Genomic DNA, 26,625 nt, shown 5'->3' with positions numbered 1-26,625 from the left:
AAGTGACCCCTTCCTAGTGAGAGAAGCCAAAGAACACTTACGCTTCTCCGGCTTAGAAGTGGGGAATGGACTTCCCCGATGGTTGGAGAGCTGTTGCTCCTGAAGTGGGTGGTGCAGGAGCAACAGGGAGGGAAATGCCCCCACACCATCAACGGGGGCAGGTGTAGTATTCCAGCTCTGAGAGGTGACCTGAGTTGGCAGAGCTGATGGTGCCAGAACTGTTGTAGCTGCAGCGTAAGACGATGTCATATGCAAAGGATGCAGGCGTTCAAATTTTCTCTTAGTCTCCGTATAGGTCAGTCTGACCAGGGTCTCTTACTCCATTATTTTCCTTTCTTTCTGGAGAATCCCGCAGTCAGGCGGGGCACATGGAGTATTGGGATGTGATGGGCGTTCGCAATCTCGGCATGTGATGCTGGAAGTACAGCGGTAAGACATATGGCCGAACTTCCAGCACTTAAAGCACCGCATCGGGCGAGGGATATAGGGCTTTACATAACACCGGTAGACTATCACCTTGACCTTCTCGGGCAATGTATCATCCTCAAAGGCCAAGATGAAGGCACCGGTGGCAACCTGATTATCCTTCGGACCCCAGTGGACAAGCCGGACGAGATGTACACCTCGCTGCTCTAAATTGACCGCGCAGCTCATCGTCGGACTGCAAAAGAAGGTCTCTGAAATATGATACCCTGGACCATATTTAAGCTCTTATGAGGTGTGATGATTACACAAACATCCTCCAGCTTGTCACTCCTGTGACTGGGCAGAGGATGCTGTTTTGATGAAGACTGACCCAGATCTCATTTTGGACAAGCCCTCCACCTCCCCAAACTTGTCCTCTAAATGCTCAACAAAAAAACTGAGGCTTAATCCTCATGAAATATTCCACATCAGCTCCCGAACATACAAGATACCGGGGCGAATAAGATCTGCTGCCATCCTTAGCCTGATGTTCCTCCCATGGTGTTACCAGGGAGGGGGGACGATTTGGAGTCGTACTTCTATGCGTTAAATTGAGCTCCTGATCGCTTAGAGACTGCTGGTGTTTCACTACCATGCTGGATAACTGGTGCAAAGAAGTTCACTGTCATTGTCGACCCATAAATCGACACTGCATAGCGCATGGTGGAAAATGCAACCAGGAAGGTGTCCTCGTCCAAGAGATGGAGAATGGGCAGGACTGCAATGCAACAACGAGAAAGTGGGCTAAAGATCTCAATGCACGATGGACACGATGCACCTTGTTAAGGCGCCCTTCCCCAATTGGCTCACTCTTCGGGAAAATTTTGAAGAATGGAGGTCAAACCCTACAGGGGACCATCACATAAAGGCTGGAACGTGTGAAACTCCTTTTAGTCGCCTCGTACGACAGGCAGGAATACCTTGGGCCTATCCTAACCCCCTGGACCCGCAGGGGGACATTTTATTGTCTGCACTATCAAGGGTGGAATACTTTTTGCAGCTTGATGGTATCAAATGCATAACACATTATTTATGTAAGGTGCCTGCCTAAAAAGTTACCAATGCATCTATTCTTAACTTACACCATTTATTCGCTGTCTACATTTTGGCAATACAAGTAGAAATACAATGAACAAAAAGAAAGGGTTTACATATCTTCATTGCCCTTTTTATTTACTATTGTCTGTGGTTTCACCATTTTTAATCACCAACGACATCATCCTAACAGGACTTCTGTAAAATTATATCTTCGTCGTCACAAATATTTGGCTCTTTCTTCCGAATATGTTGCAGTTTCTGAGGATATGATTACAGTGAGACCCGAGAACAGAGTTTTTTTCTTAACACACAGTTAATTTCATTTTTATACCGACATGAGAAAGTCACAATGTCCCTTACTTTCAAACACATCATCTGCCTGCCGCTGTCTCATTAGCTGTGTAGAACCAGTAGCTGACACAACCCCTATTGTTCCCGTCATACCTCACACTGAGCACTGACAGCATTGCTGCATGGAGTTCGTAAGTATGCCACTGGACCCAAGCTACACTTTTATCATCTCCTGCAGAAATGTACGCTGTTGTTGACTATCTGTTGAATTTCGAAGTTAATGTAATTCTGAGTACAAACAGATTCAGGCAAACTGAAGTTTAAACATGGTAGATGTCCATAAAAAGCCAAACTACGCAGTATGCGAAGTATGCAGTATACATTCCCATGGTTGGCAGCACGACAAACTTTGCTGCCCACTCACCACTCTCCTTCCCCCACTTATCTTAGTTCTCAGCAAAGCTGTTGCCATTGTTCCCCTCCAACCCTTCCGCAGTGCTGTGGTTCAAATGGTTCAAAATGGCTCTGAGCACTAAGGGACTCAACTGCTATGGTCAGCAGTCCCCTAGAACGTAGAACTATGTAAACCTAACCATGCCCGAAGCAGGATTCGAACCTGCGACCGTAGCAGCAGCGCGGCTCCGGACTGGAGCGCTTAGAACCGCACAGCCACCGCGGCCGGACCAGTGCTGTGGTTGTGCAACAGTGAAACACAGATGGCAATAACTTCTAGGATGCAGGTCATATGCAACAATAGCAACTAGTACATAAATAAAATCACAATTCAGTCCAATTCTCGAATTTCTGCCGTCCTGTGAGCTAATGGATGTCACCATCTTGTTCTAAGGCTGATTAAAAGCTGGTGACATTTTTCCCTGGTATCATATGTGAATAGGGACGGAATTTCTTATTTGCTACCCATCTGGTGAGTCATTAGTGTCTCATAACCAAATAAAATGTTGACTTGGGTTCAGCATCAAGTAATGGTCTTATAAGAACAAGATTTTCTTCTTTGAATGTTAACTTTACTTAAAAAACCAACATAAATGTACTTATATGGTATCCATACATGTATAAAAACTCTTATTGCAAACCTGTTCAAATACAACAAAATTTTGTAAGTCGGTAGAATTTAATGCTGCTTCATCCTGTGCTTCACAAAATTGTCAATTTTTTAAGCAGATCATTAGGTTGTTGTGGCTAGTTCACGGTTTCTCGAGTATCCCTTGCCCTAGTGCAATGAGTCAAATGTAATGTGACTAAGTATAGATGCAAGCACTTTGGCGTATCTGAAAATCTCGAGCCTATTCGAATGAAAGCACTGTTTACTAAGTGCTACCTTTACAAATTCTTCAAAATAAATTTGTCAGAGGTCTCAGTAGCCAAAGCTTCATTTATAAATGTACGACACCTCAATATTAATCTATTACAGCCCTGTATTTTTGGAATGTTTTTGGGGAAAAAAAAGACAGTGTCTTACAATCGGGTAAATTTGATAAGCACATCCATTATTTATGGGACTGTACTTTATGTCACTTAACAACTGCAAGTAAGTACCCAATGAACTGAAACTAACTCCACTATATCAGCACAAGCTCAATTAAGTTATTTTGTCTATTTAAGGAAGATAATTGGACAGGAAATGCTGGGGAGATATAGTCTGTCTATAAACTGAAAAGTGAGCAGCATTCATGGGGGAGAAAGTCCTCCGAGCATTGCAGAACAGTATGCACAGATTTATACGGATTCTGTCCATATGCGGTTCTAGTGATACTATTGTGGAAAATAAATGCAGTGTGTCACCAGTTATTCATCTGCCAAGCTACAAAAGAGTCTATGTAACTTTGTGAAACACCCTGTAGCTGCTTTTTGTGTGTGCTAGAGGGAATGGAGAGTTCCTTCTCACTCTTCATTTTGCAGAACTATAATGACTACAATCTGGCAACCTACCTTCCTGCATGTTTCTAACTGCCACCTTCTCCTTTCCACCCTGTTACATCCCCAGAACACAATCTATACCTTAATTTGATTCTACTTGCTCTTACGTGTGATACGAAAATTTAAAATCTGTTTTTAACACATGTTGTTTAACAATGTACATTAATTCTGCACCATTAAAACACTATTTTGAATAATCTGCAGTTTTTCATTCAATGTAATGAGGAAACTGTTAGTTGTAAAGAAAAAATGAATTTGACCTTTTCTGGAGAAAATTTATAGTAGTTCAATTTCGTACTGGAAAACATTTATCCTTGTAATTTACAAGAAAAATCTAAACAAATAACTTTTTACCCCCCAACCCCACTGGTCAGGACCTAGCATTTGTTCATGACACACTCCCCCCTCACCCACCAATGTACAAAAATCTACAACTGCAACATTTTTTGGTCTTTGCTCACTGAGCTATAAATTAATTTAATTTGGCCTTTTCTTAAAACAGAGCAACCTTCTGCAAACTGACATCTATCTCTATAATACTGTCTTCAAACAATGAAAACTCCAGGTGAGAATGGCAAAAATGTAGGAAAATTTGTGAGCGACTTAATTTTGCCTTTCTGCATCTCAACATGTCTTCTTCATGGCAAGTAGCAGTCTATCTTTTCCTACATTGGTAATATTATCCTCAAAATTTGGTACTTGTCAAATCCACAAATACGCAAAAGTACTTTCAATTTGACAGTCGCTGTCTACTCCAAACAAACTTCTCCCTCAATTCTTGGCATTTGTGGTAAATGCACTTGCTATCATACTGATTAAGTACATCATATGCTAACTCTGACAATTACTTTCACTTTTTTCAATTGTATCATTAGCTTGGTCCACAAGTGGATGTTCTGTGCCATCTTAACTGGAATCAATACTCTTGATCTTCAGAAACAGTAAATGGCTTTACTTTTCATTATACAGTAGAATGCATCAAGTAACTTTAACTACTATTCTTTCTGAAATAATTCTCTGAAGTGAGAGAAAACTAAAACAATTCTCTCTAAATAGCATTCACAATAGCTTTTGCATAGCCTTCTCAAACTCATCTACGTTTTGTCCACATCCCATGCCCCATTTCAGTCAGTTTCCTTGCCACACAATTTATGTGCTGTGACACCACTACTGCGAAATGTTAGATCCATCTTCTTACAACTATTTACTCCAATCTCATCACACATGCAAGATCTATTTCATCCAAGAAAAAGTAGCTTGTCATAACACATGTTAAGTTATCAGCTGATACCATTTTTGAAGTTTTCTAGGTCAACACGATGACTAAATTGACATTCATGTAAGGTGTTTCCATTTTATGATACACACTTTCACAGGTGATAAAGAAAGGCGAATTTATCAGTTTGAAGCAAGGAACCAGGCTTGAAAAGATATGAGTCGAAAGTTACAAAGTCAGACATGATGTGGCTTATCATGAACAGCAGAATACAAAAAATTATAAATATTTCCTCTACATAGTAAAACTGATGTACTACATACACAATAGCCACCACTGCTGAGTAGGCAAACCTGACCAACATCCTGATGTACGTTATGGAGGGTGGGTACAAAAAATTTTACTACTGCACTGCTGATGGTGTGGTATGTTTACTCACATGGACAGTTCAGATGTGGAGGCCCAAAAGAGTAGTCTTTCTGACAACTGCTATGAATGGGTCACAAAAGTTGGTAGAAAAATGTAAGAATTACAGATGTACTTGTTCTTTAATTTTTATCGTCATCAGCAGACCAAGAGTAAATGTGGAACTTTTCTAATTTTTCCTTATAGTGCAAATAAACCAAATTCATTGTTATCTGAAGTACAAATTTTCATAGTCACCAAATATCAGAATTTTATCTCACAAAGCAGCAATGAAAGTGGTGAAAGAGCTTTATAGGTCACAAGATCCACATAAGGTGGCAATTGACCTACTCAACGAGCTTCGCTATTCAGCTAGTGAGACAACACAAATGACTACTATGCCTTATTCAGTCCTACTTGAATTAATCGGTTTATGTTATTTCTTTATATGAAGCATCACGTCTTTCATTTAAGTTATACATGTTGGTGCTCCCTGTTAAGTATCGCAATGTGCCATACTGAATTTCATCATGAACTGTATGTCACATGTATAATGTTATACACAGTTCTCACTCAAAAATAATAGCAGCTACAAATTTCATCACAGATGGAATCAAAATCCCAACTGATATTTTCAATTTTAGCTTTTGGATGGCAGAGAGCTGGATCACACCATTAGCGAAGATAATTTCAATAGGGTGTCCTCCATGGTCCAGGCATTCTCTCTTATATTTTTCTGGAATCTCATTCCTAATCATAACATTCAAGTGACACACATCTACTAGAAACCATTCTGATGCCTTCTCACACAACAGAAAACTCAGTGATATTTTTTATTGTGTGTATGAAATCCTGCCATTGACTTTTAGTTCTCCTTACTACAATCTCATTCAGCAATTGAAACCTGAAACAATGCAATTTTCTCTGTATTCCATTTTTTAAATGCCACAATGCATGAAGTCTACTCCAGGATGGAACACAACAATATTAGAGAAGGAAAGTTGCTACACACCATATAGAGGAGATGCCGAGTCATGATAGGCACAACAAAAAGATTCACAGACCCCAGTCCCACATACTGTTCCTGCATTGTTGCTTGGCTCATGAAACCCCCCCTAATGGCCTTACCATCAATTACCAATCTCTGGTTGCCACCATTCCTTCCACAATGATCTCCTCCTGTTCACATTCCGCCAATCTTTAGCACTCACCAACGTAGTCCTGCAAAACCATATCAACCAAGCCCAATCCTCCTTGCAGAACCCTTCTCTCCATCTGCAACATTCTCCTGCTATGTAATCCCAAATTCCTGGAACCCATAACAAACGTTGAAACTCTTGCCCTGCAGGAACTTGTGCAAAATGCACAATGCCACTTCAAAAAGCTCTCCATCCTGCTTACTTTCTATTCCCGCCTCTGAGTACTACTTTCCACCACCTCTACAACCCCCAAATCTCCCCCACTTCCCCCCATAGCTGACAAACTCTGTGTTGCAGACCTACTGCACTTACCCAACCCTCCAAAACTCCCTCCCACCACCACACAGAACCCAGAACATAAACAGACCCGCAACACAGTCGTGAACATTTCCTCCAGAAGCTTCAGTCCTACAGAAATATCAGTCCTTTCCAACGGCCTCACCTTTTGCCCCGCTCCCAAATTCAATCATGCAAGTCTAGTTAAAGACCTCTTCTCCTCCTCCTGGTCCCTACAGTGGAAACACTTTTTCGCCACCAACCCGACCAATCAGACTCAACCAAAGACCAATACTGAACCTTGCCTAACTCAGTTCACTCCTCTATCCAACCATGATCCACTGCCACTGCCTCCAAACCACCCCCTGTTAACTTTCCAGAATTTCTTAACCTCGAACCGTGGCTCACCATCATTTCCTAAATCCCTCAGCATGCAAACTAACGTTGCATCCACAGAAAGAATTGCAGTCCACCATCTAAAAACTGATCCCGACCTTATAATCCTACCTGTGGGCAAAGGCTCCACCAATGCTGATTTTAATCGCAAGGATACGTGGCAGAAGGACTCCGTCAGCTGTCAGATACTTTCACCTACAAACCTTGCCACAGTGACCCCATATTCCAGTAATCCAGCAGGATCTCTAGTCACTACTCAGATCCTTAGGCCCATTCCAGAACCTCTCCTCAGAGTCCATCTCTCTACTTACCCCTACCACTCCCCGCACTCCCACTTTTTACATGCTTTCTAATGTCCATTGTGGCTGTTTACTGTGCCCCCACAGAGAGAATCTCTGCTCTCATAGACCAACACTTTCAACCTATTACCCGGAACCGATACTCCTATATAAAAGATACCAACCAGTTCCTCACCAACTCTCCACAGTTCCTGTCCCTTTACCACACAGTGCCCTGCTTGTCACTACTGATGCCACCTCCCTGTACACTAATATTCCTAATGCCCGTAGCCTTACTGCTATCGAATGCTACCTTTCCAGATGCCCTATGGATTCCAAACTAACAACCTCCTTCTTAGTCGCCATGACCAACTATATCCTCACCTACAATTACTTCTCCTTTGAAGGCATTACCTACAAACAAATCCAGGGTACGGCTATGGGCACCCGCATGCACCATCCATCCTTAGCAATCCTTCCTAAAAACCCAGAATCCTAAACCCCTCACCTGGCTCAGAGTCACTGATGACATCTTTGCTATCTGGATTGAACATTAGGACACCCTATTCACGTTCCTCCAGAACCTCAACAACAACTCCCCCATTTGCTTCACCTGGTCCTACTCGTTCAACAAGTCATCTTCCTAGATGTTTACCTCCACCTCACAGATGGTTACATCAGTACTTCCATCCATATCAAACCTACTAACCACCAGCAATACCTCTACTTCAACAGCTGCCACCCTTTCCATACAAAGAAGTCCCTTCCGTACAGTCTAGGCACCTGTGGTAATCGCATCTGCAGTGACAAGCAGTCCCTCTCAAAATATAGCAAGGGTCTCACTGAAGCCTTCACTGACCATAATTATCCTCCCAACCCTGTACAAAAACAAATCTCCCATGCCAGTCTCCCACCACCTCCAAACGTCCCACAGACCGACCACAAAGGAGCATTCCCCTCGTAACTCAGTACCACCTGGGACTGGAGCAACTGAATTAGATTCTTTACCAGGGTTTCGATTACCTCTTGTCGTGCCCTGAAATGAGAGATGTCCTGCCCATATCCTTCCCTCCTACTACAGTAGTATTCTGCCATCCACCAAACTTACACAATATACTCGTTCATCTTTACACAACCCCTGCTGCCAATCTCTCACCTCATAGCTCATACCCCTGTAATAGACCTAGATGCAAGACCTGTCCCATACATCCTCCTACCACCACCTACTCCAGTCCGGTCACTAACGTCACCTCTCCCATCAAAGGCAGGGCTACCTGTGAAACCAGTAATTTGCTTTACAAGCTAAGCTGCAACCACTGTGCTGCATTCTATGTAGTCATGACAACCAACAAGCTGTCTGTCGCAAGAATGGCCACCGACAAACTGTGGCTATAAAACAAGTGGACCACCCTGTTGCTGAACAGGCTGCCGAACTTGATATCCCTCATCTCAATGACTGCTTCACAGCCTGTGCCATATGGATCCTTCCCACCAACACCATGCTTTTCTGAATTGCCCAAGTGGTAAATTTCCCTGCAATACATCCCACATTCCCGTAACCCTCCTGGTCTAAACCTTCGTTAATCAGTGTCCTCACTCATCCAGCCCCCTCCCTGTTCCCATTCCAGCACCACACAGCTGTCATTTCACTGCCACACTCAGTCTTTGAATTTCTTTTTGTTTCTCTCCTTTCCACAGCTTAACCCCCCTCCCCCTCCCCACCTTCTCTCCTGCCCTCCATCTAAACTCCAACACATCACTGTCTGCACCCCCCACCATACTATCCCCACCCCTTCCTGTGTGTGTGTGAGTGTGTGTGTGTGTGTGTGTGTGTGTTGCTGACAAAGGCCTTAAGGCCAAAAGCTATAACTGTGTGAATCTTTTTGTTGCGCCTATCGCGACTCAGCATCACCGCTATATGTTGAGTAGCAACTTTCCTTCTCTAATATTATTATTTAGAATGCAAAATCTTTACGAAAAACTTGATACATTTTCCACCCAGTCACACTTGTGTTTCTCTACCCAGTCACACTCATGTTTCCTTGCATAATCCTAAACAAATACGTATAATTTGGAAACAGTTACACTATAAAGTATACCCTTCAAACTTCATGTAACGTAAAGTCATAAAAGATTGAAATGACAGATCAGAACTGTAAGTTGTTAATTGATTCTGTAATTTATTATTAAACTGAAATAGTTTTAAAATCATTTCCAGAGATAAGAGGAAGTACATATGGTGGCATTATTGTTGAGCAGCTGATTGCCCTGACCTCAATCAATGAAGTTGGCAGTTAGAATGAACAGAAATTCAGTTATGAACAGAGTCTTAGGGCAAATAATTAATTTACATTGAATGCTCATGGCTAATGCTCAAGCACTCATGTTAAACTTTAGAGAAGTACTGCACATTCTGACAACGAGATGAATATAAAATTATTTCACTGTTTTATTTACCCTGATGAAGGTTACTTTCCAGACTGGCTTTGTACTGCAAGTTCCATCACTGAACGATTATTGTGAGATACTACAGTTCTATCAGGGCTTTGAGGTTCATTGCCTGATACTTGTCCTTTTGTTTTGTTTTTGTTACAGACTGATTTCAATTACACAGTAATGGATTTCCTCATTAACATTGTGGACTTACAGCAGCTGATCTCACTTATTACTGTAGTCAATTTGAATATGACACACTGCACATTACCTTCTGCACTCTTGACAGTGAACACACAGTCACTCCAAACCTAACATCCTGTGAGTGCACCTGTCTATATTTAAGAGCTTACTTCAGAAACTGGCTTCACAATAACTGAAGGAAAAGACATGCTAAATACTGCAGATTGAGGGTCTCTGAATGCCTCTGTAGCCTTTGTGTAAGAGATTTGCCTATAGTCAGAATCACGAACAAAAGCAATCTAGTTTCAGCTCATTCTGCACACCTGACATTGAACATTCTCTGACAACAGTGTTCTGAACATTCAGCTGTGAATGTAGCCAGTGGGAGCATTGAACATGTCTGTAGCGAGTTATTTTAGTGAATTTTTATTCCGTTTGTTTTGAGCTGTCATAGCTGATGGTGGGAAACACAAATTCTACATTAACAAGTAAGATACCTCATTTTCAGGATTTATTCTTTCCTCAAGCATGAAACTTGTCTATGCATATATAGCAATTGTTGTTTGGAACTGGCAATCCTGCAGTCCTCATCCGTATTTTAACCTATGCAGACCGCCTTCATTTGTCAATTAGATTAGCAATAATTCTTTTTACCAAAGAAGGTAGCATCCAAAATAATCAGCATAAAGTTGCTGTGGTGAACAACAGGTTTTTGAGCCATGAGTAGCTTTACTGCATTTTACCTGAGTTGCTTAGCCTTAGCAAGCAACAATTGTGTGGCCATACTTGTGACAGATGGAGTACCATAAAGGGTTAGCCACAAAGTTGCACCAGCAGATAGATTACTCCGACACTAGTGTGTGCTAGGAAAACGTGTATTTCAAGTATACATTAAAGTAGGAGTTTTCTTGAACATAACACTGTTTTGTTTCCTACACATACTGTATCAACCTGGTTACTATACTCAAGGCTAGTCACCCTCTACAATTTTTACCCCCCACACTTACTTCCAATACCAGATTGCCAATTCCCTCCTTCCATCTGATCTCTTATTTTAATCAAGTTATACAATAAATTTCTTTTTCCCCAGATCGATTCACAACATCATTTGTTATTTGATCTATCCATCTACTCTTCAGCATTCTCCTATAACATCACATTTCAAAAGCTGCTTTTCTCTTCTTGTCTGAATTTTCTTTCTTCCCTGCAAGATTACACTCCACAGAAGTATCTTCATGAGAAAGATCCCAACAAATTTATTTTATATGTTAACAAATTCTTCTTTCCAAAAATGTTTTCTTATTATTGGCAGTCTGCATTTCATATCTGTTGTATTCTCCCTACTTCAACCATCATCAGTTATTTTGCTGCCCAAATGGAAAACACATTTATTTTAGTGTCTCATTCCCTAATCTCATTACCTAAGCATCAACTGATCCACTTCGACTTACTTCCATTACCCTATTTTTACTTTTATTGACATTTGTCTTATAACCTCTTTTCAAAAGATCATCCATTCCATTCAACTGCTCTTCTATGTCCTGAGTCTCCTCTGACAGAATTGTCTCATATCAGCAAACTCAAAATTTTTCTTTGGTTTCCTTCACACACAGTTTAATAGGAACTGGAAGGTCCTATCGTGACAACATTAAATTTTGTCATTTAACTCCCCCGTATTTCAGAAACCACTGAACCAACTTACATGAAACTTTTACAGAACATGTTCATCTTTTGAATCTGCAGTTCCTGTCTTTTCTTTCCACATTTGCTGTTGCTGTTAAATTATAGGATAGGGGTTCCGCTTTTTTGCAAGCACACAGTTTTTCCTTTTTACCCAAACATGTTTCAACACCTCTGTGCCATCATCTGTGGGTTTTTATTTATTGAAAACGTGATTCTACATTAATGTGTTCAGATTCTGTTATGGGGTCTTCTATTGCTTTATGTGATGTGTGTGTATGTTTTGTTTTGGTCCTCTTTTCCAGTAGGTTTTCTTGTTGTTTGGTGAGATTAATGTTTATGATTCTCTTTAGCTTTTTGGTTTTGTATATTCTGTTTTTCTTGCATTATTTTCTGTACGTGCCTTTTCCCTCTCTCTGTTATTTGTTCGAACTGGGCTGATATTGCAAATTTATTGGCCACTTCTATATATGTTTTTTATAGTTTGTTGATGAGTAACTTTTTTTTGTGTGTAGTTCCCTAATTTCATGTTTTATCCACATAATCTCCACTTTCTTCTTCACTTTACTTGGTGCAGATGACATGCTATTCACAGAGTTTCTTTTATATAGTCTGAAATTACATTACAAGTTAGACAATTTTTATTAAACTGAATCTTAAGGGTTGTCTTCTGACGTTTCATTACGGTGTTCCAATATTTATTGCAGAGCTTGCTGGGGAATGCCTCCCTGGGTGACAAAATATTTATCTTTTGAATCCGCAGCTCTTGTCCTTTCTTTCTGCATTTGAGTTATATTATAGGAAATAGGACTGAAACACAACATTCACAAAGACGTATCACATAAAACAATATAAGCTCTCATAACAGAATCTGAACACATCAATGTAAAATCACATTTTTAATAAACAAAAACCCACTGATAATGGAACAGAGGTGCTGAAACATGTTTGGGTAGAAAGAAACTGCAGTGCGTTTGAAAAATGGCGGAACCCATATCCTATAAATTACATGTTATGTTCTGACTCTACAGAACTAATATCAATGCATTTCAGCCACCACTCGCAGAAATAAAATTTTTTAATCACACGGTTAAAACTGAGTAATATTTTGTACTTTCTTCTAAATAATTTTAATTACACTTAAGATTATGTTTTCCTTTTAGTTCACTGACTCAGGATACGTATGTTGCTACTCCCTGAAAATGTGAACACTTTACTCTAAGTGGTTTCCCAGATTTAGGGAAAAATGCGACAAAATGTAAATTTTGAGGGACAGCTTGTAAAGTTTCAAAAGCCTAAAACTTAGAAAATATGGGCTTTATTTTTGTTTTACTCACTCAGAAGCACTCTGCATCATGCAGTGTATCATCCTGTTGACCTTTCTCCATGATGGTCTTTTTTTTTTTTTTTTTTTTTTTTTCCGGACTCCTTAGTGGCCAGTTGTGCTGCATATTCTGCTTTATCAATGCAATCATTGTCCAACTGTTCAATTTCTCTGATGCAATTTGCTTCAAGATTAATTACTATATGCTGCAGCACTTTCACCCTACAAATGTTGCAATCATTAAAAACAATAACAGCACCACTGATCCCCAAATTTAATGTCTTCATACTAACAAAAACTTTTTTTTTTTTTTTTAGTCAAGTCCACTTGAGATTATTGAAAGACCCATTTGCATTTTAGTTCTGACCACGCATACGCTTCTTCAGTAATTCAGGATTTGCCAGGTCTCTGTAAATAAGTTTTATGACATCCATGACTGTTGCTGGGATGGAAAGTTTATGGCTGTGTGAACTGTTTGAGTACTGGGCATTGCAACAATTGCACCATGAGTCCGAGATCTGGCAGGGCAAAGTTAGTGTACTGGTTTTTAGTCTGCTGACGAGTCTGTGGAAGAAGGTAGCCCATATTGACTGCTCATTTTTAACAAATCACCAGTATTATTTCTAATGGCCATTCCTTGGTTTGTAAATAATTTTTTGTGTCAGCATACCTCTTATGATTTTACCATAAGAAATTTTCTTGTCTCTCAAAACTTCGTTTCAGCTCCCTCAACCTTCTGCCCATTCTCTTCTGAAATGACCAACACATTCCAGTTCTGTAATAAGATTATCACAGATTATCTACTACAATGTTATATGCTTTTGTGCTCCCATCTCCTACAAACTTAGTGTAACAGATTGACTAAAAATTTCAGCAGCCTCAATACCACCACTTGTTCCTTCATAATTTCTGTCAGAAGTATGTTGTTCTTCATTCAACAATGTTTTGTTACAATCTGGAAGTCTATTACCTCTCCAGTATCAACACTGGTCGCTTTAGCAAAAGAATTCTTAGAACTGTAGCTGCACTTCTGCTAAGTGCCATCAAAAGCTGCTGGTTTGTCGGTCATATCCTCATTTATTTCAACAGGTTTGTTCGCAGCACCCTTCACTGACTCACATGCAACAGATTCCACAGCAGCTTCAATAAATCATGTATACTTGTTAATTTTACAACGTGGGTGTGGCATATTCATCATAGCACACATCGTTTCTCTTGCAGTACGTCTTTGCCAGTAGCCTATAAAACAAACTTATATGTCCTTCAAAAAATTGTCTTTACATTTAACAGAATTCCAAAATAAATGAGTATATTTACATCTGGCACAACCATGATAAATTTTCTGGCTAGTCCATTTGATACATCACTGTCTTCATGTAAACTAACTGGTCGTCCCACTACTTTACAACACAAACATTCACCTAATAGCTTTGTTAGGATGTTTTAATCTATCACAATATAACCTAGACTACCTTCCGCATCACTTTCTTTTTCAGAAATCTGAAATTTAATTGGGAGAACGTATTCAGAATTTCAAAAGTTCGGCACGTTAACCTTGCCCTCTCTCTGTGCCAAATAACTTCCTATCACACCAGCAGCTGAACACAAAAACAAATAAATTGATGCAGCCCAGTGAACTTACAGAATGTTAACCTGCATTACGCACATCTCTTTTTTTGACACACATTTACAATGTAATTTCAGTTTCTTATGTCCAATATCACAACAAACACCAATGAAAAACATTAAAATTAGATGTATCAAGATACACCTTTAGTAATTAAGAAAACAAAAAACAACACACCATGCAAGAATTATCTGAATGGGATGGAAAGCAGTAGGTGTGATGTACATGCAGAAACAAACAAATGATTACGATTTTTGAAAAATTAGATGATTCATGCTATAGAAACAGCTTCAAAAATTTAAAAAGTCAGGAATGCATAGATCCATCTCTGGTTCTTACGCAAGCAGTTATTTGGCTTGTCACTGATTGATAAGAGTAGCTGGATGTCATCCTGAGGAATATCATGCCAAATTCTGTCCAATTGGCATGTGAGATCGTCAAAATCCTGAATTGGTTGGACAGCTTTGCCCATTATTCTCTAAACATTCTTAATTGAGGAGAGATCCGTTGACACTGCTGGCAAAGGCAGAGTTTGGCAAGCAAGAAGAGACACGATAAAAACCTCTTGCCATGTGGGTGCTGGCATTATTTTGATGAAATGTAAGCCCGGCGTGACTTCCTATGAAGGGCAACAAAATGGGCAGAAAATACCTTTGACGTACTGCTGTGCTGCGTCCTGCTATAAAAGATGTGGTACCCCAGACTGTCAGCCCTGGTTGTCAGGCCCTATGAGGGGTGACAGACAGGTTGGTATCCCACCTCTGTCTGAGGTGTGATTAGATATGTCTTCGCTGGTCATCAGAGTTCAGTCCGAAGTAGAATTCATCACTGAATACAATGATCAAAGAGATACCAGGCTCATCTGGATATGCCCTAGACCAGGGCTAAACAACTGGCCGGTTTTGAGCGCGAGTACTCGCGTCTGCTCAGACACACGCTCGCGAGCAGGTGCAAGGTCGCGGGGGAGGGTGGGGAGGGAGGGGAGGGAGGGGAGGGAGGGGAGGGGGGTAGGGGAGGGGAGGGTAGGGTAGGGTAGGGTAGGGGAGGGTAGGGTAGGCGAGGGGAGGGAGGGGAAATGCGCGCGCACAAATTAATAGGAGCACAGCGTGCCTATTGAATTTGCGCCGACTGTGGAACGTACTACAATCAGCTCTAACAGTCACTTCGCTGGTTAAGAATCATGTCAAGTTGCCGTTGTGTAACCCCAACCATGCTTTCGCAGTTCAACCCCCATTGGGAGGAATTTTATCTGTTTACAGAAAAAGATGGTGTTGCAAAATGTTTAGTATGTCACAAAACGCTGAATTCTTTTACGAAATTTAATTTGCAGCGACATTATATGTCTCACCACGCGAAAGACTACGGAAGTGGAAAATGTGATGGACCAGATCGTGCACAGGAAGTTATTAAACTTAAAAGGAAGCTATCCGAAGAAGATCTGGATGACGAAGAAAAATCAACTGAGGCAGCTCTCAGAGTGAGCTACAAAATTGCTTTGTTTTTAGCAAAATCCCTGCGCTCCTTCACTGATGGCGATTTAATAAAAGATGTTTGGTAGTTGCAGCGGAACATTTGTGTCCATCTCAAGTTGAACAGTTTCGGATTGTGGCATTATCTGACATGACCATTATGCGTCGCATACAGGACATGGCAGATGACGTCCAGAGCCAGCTTGCAAATATCCATAAAGATTTTATGGCGTATTCTCTAGCTCTGGATGAAAGTGTTGATATCACTGGAACAGCGCAGCTTTCCATATTTATTAGAAGTGTTAATAGAGATCTTCAGGTGAGGAAGGAGCTCCTCGATGTAGGAGCCATGAAGAACACTACAACCGGAGGTGATATTTTAAGTAGTGTTGAAGAAAGTGTTGAAAATATAGGATTGTCGTGGAATTCTTTAGTTTCAGTGTCTATAGACAGTGCATCAGCGATGACAGGGAAAAAATTAGGTTTCATTGCGCTGTTGAAGGAGAAAATGCAAAAACTGACCGTGCCGAATGAAATAAGGGGCGTTCACTGTCTGATCCACCAGTAAAACTTACGTGCAAAGAGTATCACTCTAAAAAATGTGATGAATGTTGTTGTTTGTACAACCAATTATATAAGGAAGCATGGGCTACAACACAGACAATTTAAAAGCTATCTTGAGGATGTAGAAAGCCAGTATGGTAGCCTGCCTTATTACAGCGAGGTACGCTGGCTTAGTCGTGGCGAATTATTAAATCGAATTTTTGCCTATTAGATGAGATAAACATGTTCATGGAAATAAATAACATGTGTGTTCCTGAATTGAAAGAGCCTTCATGGAAATGTGATCTCGCGTTCTCAGCAGATTTAACTAGCCATCTGAATGCTTTGAACATTTCACTACAAGGTAAAGATCTGCTAATTACTCATTTCATAGATCGAATATGAGCTTTTAAAATGAAATTGACACTTTGGGTGAGTCAGCTGGAAACAGGAAATCTAGCTCATTTTCCTAAATTATCATCCATGCAAGATGTTCACAAAGACTGAACGTTATTCACATAGTTTAGTTGCCCTTAAGGAAGAATTTTATCAACACTTTCAAGATCTGACAGCACTAGACAGTGATTCTGATCTGTTCTCCTCTCCATATTCAGCGAATATTGAAGAGATTCGTCCTGAGCTGCAACTAGAAATTATTGACCTGCAGTGCGACAGAATACAGAGACAAATTTCAGAACAAGAAAAACATTTTGGAATTTTACAGCCACTTCCCTCAGGATAGATTTCCTCATTTGCACAAACTGGCGGCTACAATAATATCAATGTTCGGTTCCATGTATGTTTGTGAATAACTGTTCTCTGCAATGAAATGTAACAAGACGCACCTGAGAAACGCATTGTCTGATCGAAATTTAAACTGCACGCTGCGCCAACGATGCACAAGAACAATTACTCCGAACATAGACGCAATTGTAAAGGGCAAAAAGTACAAGATAACAGAGAATCCCACACTTCAGTGACACCTTTTATTGTGTAAAAGTTCACAAGTTAATACGAATGTAGAGGCATACACTAAGCTAATAAAATTATGTGGCACGTGTACGTTCTCCTTTATTTGTTTCATTTGTCACAGTAATAATTCGTGAGTGATATCCTTGCAGGTGGCCTCGGATTTACATTGACTGGCGGCAGCTGTTGTGTGCCCCACATGACTCTACCCACTCTGCTCTGGTCCGGTAGTGGGGGTAGCGTGCTCGCGCTGCCCCGTGCTTGCGCCTTGCTGCCCACAGCTTGCTCCGTGCTGCTCACAGCTTGCTCCGCGAGCATGTATGTTGTGCAGCCCTGCCCTAGACAGTGTTGAGATATCAACCTGACTATCACCCAACACATGGCCCAACAACCAGTTACTTTCTGGCCCCATTTCTTTTCATAGTAGAACACCTTTGGTTCTCTTACACGGCATACTTACAGCACAGCTGTTATGTCTATGAAATTCTGCGGCCTATTTTGTTGCCCTTCATGGCAAGCCATTCGGAGCTTACTTTTCAGCAATATAATGCCTGCCGCACACAGTGTGAGTTTCTACTGTTTACCTTCGTACTTTGCAAACAATACCTTGGCCAGTAACTAGAACATATGGCACATTATGGGCATGGTCCTCCAACCACCTTGTGATTTTGATGACCTAACGTGCCGACTGAATAGAATTTGGCACAATATCACTCAGGAGGACATCCAACAACTCTTCTCAATCAATGCCAAGCTAAACAACTGCTTGCATAAGGGCTAGAGATGGACCATCACATCATTGACTTGCTCATTTCTTGAAGCTGTTTCTCTTGAATAAATCATCCAATTTTGCTGGAATTGTAATCATTTGTTTGTCTGCATATTTACATATTTCGAGAGGGTGCGTTTCTGGATGAGGTATCGATTATATTGCTTCCCCCTACTTATACCTCCCGAGGAGATCACGAATGTAAAATTAGAGAGATTCGAGCATGCACGGAGGCTTTCCAGCAGTCGTTCTTCCCGTGAACCATACGCGACTGGAACAGGAAAGGGAGGTAATGACAGTGGCACTTTAAGTACCCTCCGCCACACACTGTTGGGTGGCTTGCGAAGTATAAATGTAGATACCTATCAATTTCTGTTCTATTCAGATAATTACTTCATAGCGTGTGGTTTTTTCCCCCCTTCGGAGAAATATGGTCCACCATGTCCCGTGAGACAAAAATAAAGCCAATGCATACTATAAAATGTGGGATAAAAGTTGGCAGACAACTGCAAATCAATGGAAAGATTTGTTTCTCCATGACATCCTATTTCTCCATGACAATGATGACCTTTTCTTGGCTACTTAGGATCTGACAAAGCACACACTGGCTGGAATTTTTTTCACCCAGAAACTGCGTTTCACATCGGTATGCATCTTACTGATGCCTATTTACAAAATATGAAGCTGTTGTAGAATGAAAATAGGAAGAGAGAGAGAAAAATTAGAGCTGACAATGTATCAGGTTGGTGTATAAGTTCATATCATTTTTGTTTTGCATGTATGTTTTGCATGTATGTATTCCAGTTGCTATTGGTTATTTATCAATTATCATTTCTTATTTGTAGTTCACTGTTACTGTTTGAGTTTACACATTGTCATTTTGCTATTCAGAGGCAGAAAGCGTAGCTGTGGACACTAGAAAACGGAATGCCAAGTGGAGAAACTGGAATACTTCACACCATTTTTCTATCTGAGCTCACGGAAGTGGGGGCAACCAGAAACATTTTTGCCATGTATGGGGTCATGCCACTGGATAGAGCATGGCAAGAAAATTGTTTTCTTGTTTTAAGGAGCATCATTTTTACATTAGTGACTATCCACATTCAGAAAGATCTCCATGGTTTGGTGAAGATCAAATATCGTTTAAACTCATTAATCCACTATGCGTAAGTCAGTGTATTCGAGACCTGGAAAATGTGCTGAACTGTGATCACACCACATTATTTGCATGCAATGGAGAAGGTTTAAAAATCAGAAGTACAGTACTGCATGCTCTTAGCCGAAATCACAAAAATCAGCAGGTGCCCATATGTGCATATCTCCCTCAACTTACTTTATGAACAACACTGACCATTCCTATCCTGTACCATTACAGAAGAAATGGTGTTTTTATGCAAACAGAACAGAAAGAAAGCAATGGTTGAGCCCAAACAAAGAAGCAACCCCTTGGAAAAAGACCTGCACACATTCACAAAAGATAATGTTAAGCATATGGTGGCACAGCAACAGTGTGGTGTACTGCAAATTGCTTTCCCGAGTTGTAACAATCACTGCTATCATTCATTGTCGACAACGAGACTTTTGCAGGTGCAATCCAAGAACAGTGAACAGGAAGACGGCGTGCAGTGTGTAACACCTGCCTGCTAGATTTTTTTTAACAACACTTTACAGTAGTTGGGTTGCACAGTCATTCTGCACCCACCTTTCTGCTCATTATCGAACAACCTTCAAGCAACTTCCTTTCTGGAAGGAAATGCACTCCAAACATAGCTTGACAGGTTCTTCGTCTCAAAACCAAGAGACTTCTACAGTTGTAGTATTAAAAAGTTGGCCCAGTATTGGTAGACTGTTGTAAACAGGGAAGGAGAATATACTATTTATGACTAAAGTCTCTGTTATGAGTATCTTTCGAGTTTATTGAACTTGTGGAAAAATACTATGAACATATGGACCAACCCGATATGTAGAGACAAATATAAAGGGTCACTGATATTTTCAGGAAAATAAACCACATAGTGCATTTCAAAAATTTTCACTCATCCATATAAAGCACACAAACACACCAAAATAATAAAAATGTCGATCTAACCTGCACCAGTCATGTTTTCACCAGCCAGACGTCCTGAGACAACAGCGTGGTCATGATGCTCAACTCGACGGCGTCCAAATTTCACGTCATAAAAGCACGTACAGTCACCTGCCTACCACAAGAAACACAGTTACAACATGATACAAAACCTACGCATACTTAACATAAAATGCACAAAAATGATCCTGGGCCACTCAAAGTAGTGCTATTGAATTAAAAAATACATATTTATCACATCCAATCACAGGCACATTAAAAAACCATTTACTGTACATTTGAGGCAAATAACACAACCGCTAAAAAGTAAATTATTAATAATACTCACAGCCCAGACATTAGATCTTGCCACCAGTTCGGCATTAACAAGGAAACCACCTAATTTTTCATCCACCTCCAATCCTGAGGGACCCGCAAGCTCTGTATTTGGTTTCACTCCAACAGCAACAACAATATGATCAGCTTGCACCTATTTAGGAGAAACAAAATATTGCAAGTTTTAACTATGGACTTCTTAGTCCTTGGTCATTCTATTTGACTCTCATACTTTTTAACACTACTATAACCATAGACACTTGGTGGTTTTCAGAACATTTCTGAATGTGTTGTGAAAGCAATCTTAGGCAAAATGACAAGCTCCCGAAACGTAACGTTTTCCAGAATGGAGAAAATGTTTTCCAAGTAAACAGTGTATCCTACACTTACCACTTAAGTACTTACAGCTATTTACTGTTAACAAGGCATTTCTTCTATTTTTGTAACATCTACATTTACTTCTAAATGTGTTAAAGTTCATTAAGCCTGTGCATCGTATTGTTGTTTGGCTCTGTTTGTGGATTGGTTTAGGGGATGCTGTCAACTGTACCAGTGCACTGTTCTTAAATAAGTTATAAATTGTTCCTGATGTGTGAATTAGATTAATCAATGATACGTTGAATTAAGGTGGAGTAACCTAAATAATGTTCTTCGGCTACAATTTCTTAAGCTCAATAATAATAGTTTATTCTGCTTTGAGACACACACTGAATGCAAACTGGTGACTGATCCCATCAGCAAAGTTACACCGAGTTAAATCACTTGAGCTCCCAATATTGTGGATAATTAATTCAATTTATGATTAAAATAACTGATAACACAGCATGTGTTCACAGTTGAAAGTGATTCGGAACACACATAAATACAAGTCTGATAGCTGCACGAAGGAATGAGTCTAAGTGCCAATCAGCACTGATATGAATAATCCCTACTTAACAGGCCGAGTTATAGTTGAACTCAGTACATCTTCAACCTCTTTGGTCCCAATAGGTTTAACACGGGGAAAAATGCTTTATTATGTTAGGCAATAGCCAGAGAAGTTGCAGATGATCAGCATGATGTTTTGATAGAAGCATATAGCAAGCAGCAATGTCCTTCAAACCAACTGCTGTCTCTTGAGTTTGAGTTGATTGCGAAGCCTGGTTCAGACTTTGTTTATGACAGAGTGCAGAAACTACTTAAATATTTAGAGTGTTCACTACAAAATTGAGAGTGCTATTTAGTGCCAAGAACAACAGATCTAATATCAAACACAGCACTATCACTGTTATTTACTAAAAAGAAATGTACCATGTAATGGGGTGTTGTTTATCTGGGGCAATACTTAAGAAACTTTAACCCACGTAGATAAGAATAGAATGTGCTTGTGAAACTGTTTTGGCAGGATAAGTGATGCATGCAAAGAAGTTTGCTAAGAAACCATTCTAAGCAGCTCTGTGAATTACAGCCACCAGATAGTGTGTACACACAGTCACTGTGTAAACAGAATTTTGGATGATAAATAGGTCTTAATTTTCTGAGGTTTATCATTAAACTGATGCCATTCATCATAATACAATCTTAACAGCAGCAGCATGCATGCATCGAAATAAATGTCAAGACATCATATTCTATCAAGAATAGTTTTCTTGTTCATTAACCAGATTATCAAGTATTTGAAGGACCGTTTTATTTTGACCATTCTACCTATCAGATACAAAAGAGGTAGTCAAATGAAAATGAGACAGATGGAAAAAGTAAGTTAACTGTTTATTATTTCAAAAGTAGTTGCTGTAACCGTTAATACATTTATCGCACTGTCACCCTAGGTGGTCAATGCCGCTAGGGAGAAATATTTGCGGTTACCTACAAAACCAAGATTGTACCCAGGCCTGTACCTCTTCTCTAAAGGAAGTCTACAGTCACAATTGTCTTTCTTCTGGGCTTCAAAAAAGTGGAAATCACATGGGGAAGGCTGTCCAATCTAACTTCTGCAGTGTAATGGAAAAAACCTTTGCAACGTAGGAAGGAACTTGTGGTGCCATGGTTGTTTCAACTACGTTGAAGTTTCACTGAGAAACCCTTACACAACTTCCACACAATCCCATCTCTATCCAGCAATTTCCATATTTTTCAGCACTGCAGAAAGACATTTACTGCTGTTGATTTGCTTCAGACAAGGTCCATGCCTGGGTCCAATCATGGTTCTGTAGGCAACTGCAAACATTTTTCCATGAGCCATGAGTCTTTTGGGGTAAATGTTAACAGTTATGGTGATTTCTTTTGAAATAATGAGCAGTTTGCTTACTTTTTCCATCTGTCTAACTTTCATTTGACTTTCCGTTACAGCTTAACATAGCAGAGATACCTCAAACCACAATGGCATAAAAACAATCCTCTGAAGCTTCTCAAAGGACACCAATATAAACTAAGTGAAATGAGAATTGCATGCTGCTCTACAGATAAACCAATGTACACAGATCTCAATTACTATCATTCCAAATTCTATAGTAGGTTACACTAAAAAAAAAATTGCCCTACTTTGAGGCTGCTGACATTAGGAAAGTTAGTGGTCTGATTCTTTACAATGCACATTATGAAATAGAAATCAATATGAAAAACAAGCATTCCTTTGGAAAGGAAAATTAGGAATATTTTATCGTTCAATTACTGTATCACTTCTAAAAAAAAAATAATGATCCAGCCTTCAGTGTCAGTGGCAGGGTTTAAATTGATGTTCCATTACACACATTTCCAGTCATGTTCTATATGGAAGTGACAAATGAATTATTTTCATTTTACATTATAATTTGCTGCCCAATAAGAAAACTATTCCAAATTACTAATGGAAGATACAAGTTAAACACACTTTTGTTTAGGAAAAGGTAAAAACAATACTGACATAATTAACACAATAACAAAACTTTAATACTCAGCAATGCTGAACTACCACTCATTCACAACATAACCTCTAATGTGCAGATACATTCCCACAATCTCAAACATGAAGCAAGGGAAATCAAATAACTATTGGGGGAAAAAGTGCAGCAACCTGGAGTGCAGGTTTTACATGATACAAAAGACACAGAGTTTTTATGTAGGTGTAAATACGTTACTGTATTCACCCCATTAGAAGACAAGATTTTTCCCACATTCATCATTCGCAAAAGACAAGGTCACCTTACGTTTACAAACTAAACTATTTTTGCTGAGGTCAACATTATTAAATTGTGTGATACATTGATACAGGGGTTGTCTTACATTTACAGATAACGATTAGGTAAGTGGGTTCATGCACAGATTTTTTCGAAAAATTCGTTAGGGTTGGAAGCACAGCAGTGGCACCAGGGTGGTTGAGCACTAAGAAGAATGTGTGGGCGGGGAGACGGTGGGGGGTGGGGGGGGGGGGGGGGGAGTTGTGATGAGCAGAACACAAATTTTATCATGCTGCCCACTGTGGAAATATATTGACTTTTTATGAACATCTACTGCAATTTGCCTGAATCCATTTGCAGTATGACCTGAACTGGCCAAGAATTGGGCCTATACTCATTATAGCCATAAACTTGTGCAGGAGATGGAAAGAGTCTATATAGGGGCGAGTGGTGTGTTTACACGTTTCATTCAGCAATGTAGTCAACAATCACCATGAGGCCTAATGGGAGTGAATGTGTATCAGCTGCTGATTCTCCATAGCCAATGAGACATGAGAAGGCAGACAGTATGTTCAGAAGCAAAAAACAAAGGAATATTGTCACAATTACACTTCAATATACGTGCAAAATACACTACATATTCAGAAAAAATAGCTGTGTTAACCACAGTCACAGGAATCGCAACATATTCGTAACAAGCAGCTAAGTATTTGTGACAGCCAAGACTTCAAATTTCATTACTGCTGGCTTCACTTGCAGCAACTGCAGCTGCTTTATTAGGTGCCACCCTAGTGATACCATAGGCTGGCTAAAATTGTAAGCAAAGATGGAAGTGAAGATAACAATTTACATAAACAATTTGTGTATTTCATTTCTCCTCGTATTATTAATATGTATACAATCAATAAATGGTACAAGTTTAGAATAGATTCAATGTTAATTAATTAATTAATTTATTTTTTTGTAGAATATCAGTAATGTACTGGTAAGTCTCAAACAATGTCACTTTAGACCTCATACGAAGTGGAGAATCATCCTTCGAAGACCAAAATCATTGCCCTGATCCATTTAACAAGGGAACTCAAAATGTATCAACTGACACATGAACTGCCATGATAGACACCAGTTGTTTTTTAAGTGACTGCAGTAACTACAGGAAATGCAGCATATATCTGTTCTACACAACAAGAAAAATCTTTGCTACAATTTTAACAAATAGGCTTTTGACTGTTTCTGGGAAAACACACACTGAATATCTGTGTAGCCTTCGTGCCTCCATAAATTACACTGCATATTGTTCTGTATCTGACGGCAGCAAGAGAAATGCAGATAATAATGTGCGCCTTCATTCTTAAGAGCCTCTCACACATTCAATTGTCATTCTGTCAATACGACTGTCCGGGGACACACATTGACGAACTATCAATATAAGAAATGTAGAGGCAGTACTGATGGTCCCAAAACATTCTCAATGCTTTCAATATGAGATGAGAGTTTGAAGTTCAGTATTGACAGTTTGGCAATATTCTCTGCAGATATGTTGACAGGGCTTCATGAACCAGCCACGTGGCATTAGTGTGCGCTGTTTATGTTTTCAGCTCATTTTCATACCTATCATACATCAGATTCAATTTCTCAAGTAGTCTTAGAACAGAACTAAAATAATAGGTCAATGAAGGGACAGTCGCTCAATGTGCCTCTTCAGGACAGTTAACATAGGCTTCACTGTGGCACTGCTTTCTTCCCTGATATGAAAATTTAATACTTGCTTGTTGAACTACACAGCCATGTAGAAAAACACTTCTACTTCAAAAAGTATGTAATATATATGCAATGACTACTGAGAGGTCTGGTAAATACATGTCAGTCTCATCATTTTTTTTTTTTAATTGAAATTCTGAACACATCCTCCCATGGCAGACAACTGCTCCACAGAGGTTTCCATAACAACTTTCTAATTGTGTTTGCTGATAATACATCACTAAACTTCAAGCACTCCACTGACCTGCCTGTCGCCATAAATCTCACAGTTTCTCCTAATCCGTTATGTGCAAAACAGCAGGTAGATGTATACCGCAACTTGTATTTGGTGTCCGACTGCTAGGGACTATGTTCTAGCATGTCACAACTGAATGTTTTAGACTGTGTTTCAACACCACACAATGTTTGACAACGAAAGTGTGCCGAAATTGCAGTCACAATAAATAATATTTTTAACGACCAAATGCGGAATGATTTCACTGAATGATTACACTAAGGCTGGGGACTGAAGTCAATCTCATATTTTCATCAATTGTAGGCACTGTATTTTAATCTGCCTTTATTACTTTTTCAGTAATAAAATTAATATTAATATTATTTAAATACAAATTAATCTCTAAGAGTACTAAGTAAAGGGACAAAAGAATGTTATTTCGTAGACTGTTTCAGTCTTTGTAAGCTACTGCACGACATTGTTAGCCAACTTCTTTTTCTCACTTGTTACAGTTACTGCTCACTCTTGATGTGAATAGGTCACCAACTTTATTTCTGTTGGTTTAATTGAGGCTGCAGTAATAAGTTTTTTTATCTGCACCGGGGGGAAGAACATA

General features: G+C 39.7%; 1 protein-coding gene across 1 annotated transcript in view; it reads right to left on the bottom strand.

Annotated features, from left to right (window-relative positions):
* Positions 1-26,625, bottom strand: part of LOC126094680 (apoptosis-inducing factor 1, mitochondrial) — a 118,290-nt gene that overhangs the window by 28,090 nt on the left and 63,575 nt on the right. Inside the window, exons 8-9 of the mRNA XM_049909197.1 lie at positions 20,914-21,054; positions 20,589-20,700 (exon numbers count right to left, since the gene is read on the bottom strand). Coding sequence (XP_049765154.1) covers positions 20,589-20,700; positions 20,914-21,054 — 253 coding nt within the window. The remainder of the gene's footprint in view (positions 1-20,588; positions 20,701-20,913; positions 21,055-26,625) is intronic.

Source organism: Schistocerca cancellata, chromosome 8 (genome assembly GCF_023864275.1).
Source record: "Schistocerca cancellata isolate TAMUIC-IGC-003103 chromosome 8, iqSchCanc2.1, whole genome shotgun sequence".
NCBI classification, from domain to species: Eukaryota; Metazoa; Arthropoda; class Insecta; order Orthoptera; family Acrididae; genus Schistocerca; species Schistocerca cancellata.
This window is presented reverse-complemented; position numbering and strand designations above follow the sequence as displayed.